We start from the raw sequence: 4,462 nt of genomic DNA, 5'->3' as shown, positions 1-4,462 counted from the left end.
GTCCGGAGCGCCCGGCCGCTGGTGTATGTCGCGCCTGCCCGGGACGGGCTGAAGCCGGCGGCGGGGCCGGACCGCAGGCGCCGAGCAGGGCGAGGGCGGCCAGGGCAGCCGCCTGCCGCCGAGCCCCGAGCGCCGCTGCTCGAGGAAACGCTTTCGGCCGGGAGCTGCGGCCGCCGCCAGCAGTTTTCATGTTTGGGATTCAGGAGAATATTCCGCGCGGGGGGACGACCATGAAGGAGGAGCCGCTGGGCAGCGGCATGAACCCGGTGCGCTCGTGGATGCACACGGCGGGCGTGGTGGACGCCAACACGGCCGCCCAGAGGTACGTACCGGCCGCCCCCACGCGCCCCGGTCCCGGCCCCGGCCCGGCCCGGCCCCCTCCGCTGGCCGGCGCCGCGCTCCTCACCGGGCCGCTGTCTCTTTCCTCCCGCAGCGGCGTGGGGCTGGCGCGGGCGCACTTCGAGAAGCAGCCGCCTTCCAACCTCCGGAAATCCAATTTCTTCCACTTCGTGCTGGCGCTCTACGACAGGCAGGGGCAGCCGGTGGAGATTGAAAGGACCGCTTTTGTGGACTTTGTGGAGAAAGAGAAAGTAAGTGCAAACATACGATCACACCCTCTCTCTTTCTAGAAGTGGGAGTCAGGCGGTGCCGGCGCGCGGGGGTTCAAGTGCCCCCCTCGGCGGCGGGCACGGCTCCGCCAGGCCACCCCGCCGCCGCCGCCGCCGCCACGTGCGGTCGCCCGGGACCGCTGAGGGCTGGGCAACTTCTCTGCGCCCTCGGACTTACTCGGGGCGAGGAGAACGCTGGGCTTCCAGCAGGAAAGTGACATCACCGCGCTGCTCCGAGCTAGGAATCCTGCCATGTGTGAGGCCGAGAGCCTCGGTCGCGGAGGGGGACCGAGCGCGGTGGCCGCGCCTGACACCGATCGCACTAAATGCAATTATTTATCGTTACTTTCAGGAGCCAAACAACGAGAAAACCAACAACGGCATCCACTATAAACTCCAGTTATTGTACAGCAACGGTAAGTGCCTGCTGCCTGCTCGCCGCCCCTGCAGCGGCTGGCTCTCCTTTGCCGCGCTGGTGAAAGGACATAAAGATTTTGAGATTAAAATGACATGGATGTAAACACGAAATCTTCTCATGGCATAGAAGGAAAACAAAACATAAACGATCAATAAGTCGATGGCACTTCGCATGATTAACCGGTGGGGCTTGAAGTAGAAAGTAAAAAAAAGATCGATACAGGCTCCAGCAGAACATCACTTTTAAGTGACTTTTTTCAATTTTGCAAATTAATGTTAATTATTGGGATGGGGGTAGCTCCATAAACGGAGCATAACTTACTTCCTGTGAACGAGTTTTTTTTTTTTTTTTTTTTTAATCCTCGAGAGACATTAGCAAGAGTTCAGCCTCTCACTCAGTTTCCATTTGGTGCTTTTTCTTTTCTAAAAATAAACGACCACATGGGCCCACCGCGCACAGCCACCGGGCCTGCTCTCCACCAGGCAAATTCCTTGCACCTTGAAATGCAAACCCTAAGAGTCTTAAGGTTCTTAATTAAGAAAGGAAAAAAAATTAAGCGAGAAGTGGTGGGGTTCTCTTTCTCCTTTTCGAAGGGATTGCCTAAGTTTTGCTGCATCACCGTGGCAGCAGTCCTGAGTTACAGACTTCCTGTGCCCCGTGTGCCCTCCCCGAGGTGCAGCACTCAAATCCTGATGAGAATTTGTCTCTGTTTTTTGCAGGAGTCAGAACAGAGCAAGATCTGTATGTTCGCCTCATAGATTCAATGACCAAACAGGTGAGAAAGTTTATGCCTCTGCACGAGTTTTCACTGCTGGGCCTGGGTTGTTCTGGGCTTCAGAGGCAAGGGCACTGATAAATGGATCTCATGTATTTGTTTTCCATTGAGCTTCCTTGACATGCTAATGAGAATTCCATATTTATTGGAATGAATGAAGCGATTGGTAAAATAGTTTATGTTGTCATTAGAACAGGATATATATGCTTTATTAAATGTCTTGTGATTGGAATCATATTCTGTCTTAATTATGGTAATTAATATTTGACAGAAAAATTTCAAGATGTCCCCCTTCTTGTCTATTTTTAAATGCTTCTCTGCTAGGAATCAGTTCATTTGGATTTTTTTTTTCTATAACAAAGGCAGCTAACTCCTAAGCCCATCGAGTTGGACTTGATTAGTTCATTTTTTTTTTCTCCTTTCCAGTGTGATGGTCTAGTAACACGAGACGTTTATTTGGATTTAAAAGTTAAATGTGTTGGGGTGAAAAGTCACCTTGTTCTCCTCTAGTCCATCTTCACCTCGCAGCCCCCCAGCTCCATAATTCAAACTCCAAGCTCCAGGGGTCACTCCAACTCGTCCACTGCTCTGCCCCCTCTCCCACCCTCTGTCATACCTTGTAAATAACATAATTACAAGCAGTTCCTTATTAAATTATTTAACCTGTCTTGGTCAACTTTTCCGATGATAACTATTGGCTATCAGTAATGTGATTAAGTGGAGAAAAGTGCGTCATTGCTTTTTGACATTGTGCAGTCTCTGGCTGCTGGTTTTGTGCTGGGTGGTGTGTTGTTGTTGATTTGGTTGTTTTAAAGATTTCCTGCTGCCCCCATTTTCTTAAAATAGAGTGTTGTGGTAGGGAGGGGGCAGGTCCAGTGTGTAGATTAAATCCACTCCGCACAGATTGTTTTAAAATATGCTTCCAAGCTGGGCTTCACACTTAGAAATGAAAGTGGCTTCTTCGGTTTTGATGCTAACTTGAAGAATTGTGAGCCAAGTAAAGGAGAGCTCTTTGGGGCTTCCTGCAGCCCAGCACATATGCCTCCCACTCTCTGCATGCAATTAGTTTGCAGCTTTTATTTCACCTTTAAAAAGTTTGTCCTTACCTAGGTAGCAAGGGTGTTAGATTTTAATGCCTGCAGCGGTAAAACTGTGTGGTTTTCTCTTAGAGTAAAACAGATCTGACAGGTAAACTAAGGTCTTTCTGACAAAGACAGAGGCGGTGTGCTTTCTGTAATTATTTCACTCGATTCAGAGAAGCCTCTGGAACTCGGGCTGCTGGTTGACAGGGTGATTTTATTTCCTTTGTATATAATGGCTAAATGTTTTCGGAAATCGCTATAGTCTTAATTAAGAGGCTTATGTAGGCAGCGCTAAGTTTCTCTGTTGTTGCACAGAGAAGGAGGCTTCGTTTTAAGTATACTTTTATTGTTCATTTAGCCTTGTACCTTTGCAGTATAAACAGGGCTGAAAATAAAGGCATTTAATCTCCTCTCACTGACGGGCATGGAGGGGAAAAAAAAGGAAAGAAATAGCCCAGTAACTGATCAAAGAGTCAATGGCGCTGAACCGACAGTTTATGGATTTCTGTTTGTGCTACAAAATAAAAAATAAATCAAATATAAATACGGGGATCCATCGGAGGACAAGCCACTCTCTCAGAAGCGCTGGTGCCCGCCGCGGCCACGCGCCCTGCAGCCCCCAGGCGGCTCGTTGGCCTGCGGTGACACCCATCACTTCTGTGGTTCCGAGCCGGGTCCAGGCGGGAGGCCGGCGGGTGAGCGGGGTTCCCGGGGAACCTTCCCTCTTCCCAGGAGGGCAGCCCGGGGCTTTCACCAGAAAGGGCTTTGTCCGCCTGGAAGTAGAGGAAAGTGTCAGAAGTGCCCGGGGAGGTTGGAAGGAATTTCCAGATTATTTTCAGGGGTGGGGGCGGGAACCGGCGAGAGGACATCCCTCCCCCTTCCGTGGAATTTTATGCCGGGAACTTGCAGCTCCCAGCCCCGGCTTCCCGCCCCTCCCCCAGTAGACTTTTTTTTTTTCCTTTTCTGTATTTTCGCGAGGCCGGCGGTGGAGGCCTAGCCCCGGCGGGCGGCTCCCGGTCCCCAGCTCGGGTTCCCAGCGGCGGAGCCGGGCTGAGCGCGGCGGTGAACGCACCTAGGGCTTCGCACCATCTGGCGGAGCCTCTGCTCAAAACCCACCCGAGCGTGCGCGCAGAGACTGTCTTTTACCCGAGAAAATCATTGTTAGCAGTTTCAAAATAAACACCAGATTGGCCATTAGCACTTTCTTTCCAAATATCATCCGGCGAGGAGCACGTGGCCGCGCGGGCTCGGGCGCCCGGGGGCCCCGGCACTCCTGCGGGGCGCTGGCGACGCCCCGGCACACGTGCGGCTGCTGCTCCTGGACCTCCGGTCCGGACTTCCAGGCCGCCAGCAGCGTGCAGAGCCCAGGTCGCTGCCCACCACTCAGGGCGGCCCCGGGGGCTCGGGACGGCGGCCGGTCCAGGGCGGCCTGCTCCCCGCGGGCGTCTGGGTTTGGAACGCGGAAAGCCGCGGGGCGCCAGATTGGCCAGAGCCCGGGGAGCGCGCATGGCAGGGCGGGCGCGGCCCTTGGCCCTTGGCAAACTGCTCCTGCGCCGCGACCATCATTCCCGGCTTCTTT

At 53.2% G+C, this 4,462-nt stretch overlaps 1 protein-coding gene across 9 annotated transcripts in view; it reads left to right on the top strand.

Annotated features, from left to right (window-relative positions):
• Positions 1 to 97: 97 nt before the first annotated feature.
• Positions 98 to 4,462, top strand: part of EBF3 (EBF transcription factor 3) — a 129,488-nt gene continuing 125,123 nt past the window's right edge. For 5 of the 9 annotated variants that reach the window (XM_017875313.1, XM_017875314.1, XM_017875308.1 and 2 more), the window contains exons 1-4: positions 98 to 322; positions 434 to 590; positions 961 to 1,024; positions 1,746 to 1,801. In XM_017875313.1, the coding sequence (XP_017730802.1) occupies positions 189 to 322; positions 434 to 590; positions 961 to 1,024; positions 1,746 to 1,801 (411 nt within the window). In that variant the 5' untranslated portion in view covers positions 98 to 188. The remainder of the gene's footprint in view (positions 323 to 433; positions 591 to 960; positions 1,025 to 1,745; positions 1,802 to 4,462) is intronic. The other 4 variants (XM_017875306.1, XM_017875307.1, XM_017875309.1 and 1 more) reach the window with 2 other exon arrangements.

Source organism: Rhinopithecus bieti, unplaced genomic scaffold, assembly GCF_001698545.2.
Source record: "Rhinopithecus bieti isolate Rb0 unplaced genomic scaffold, ASM169854v2 scaffold_9877, whole genome shotgun sequence".
NCBI lineage: Eukaryota > Metazoa > Chordata > Mammalia > Primates > Cercopithecidae > Rhinopithecus > Rhinopithecus bieti.
The sequence above is the reverse complement of the archived record's forward strand: the minus strand, read 5'-3'. Positions and strand labels throughout refer to the sequence as shown.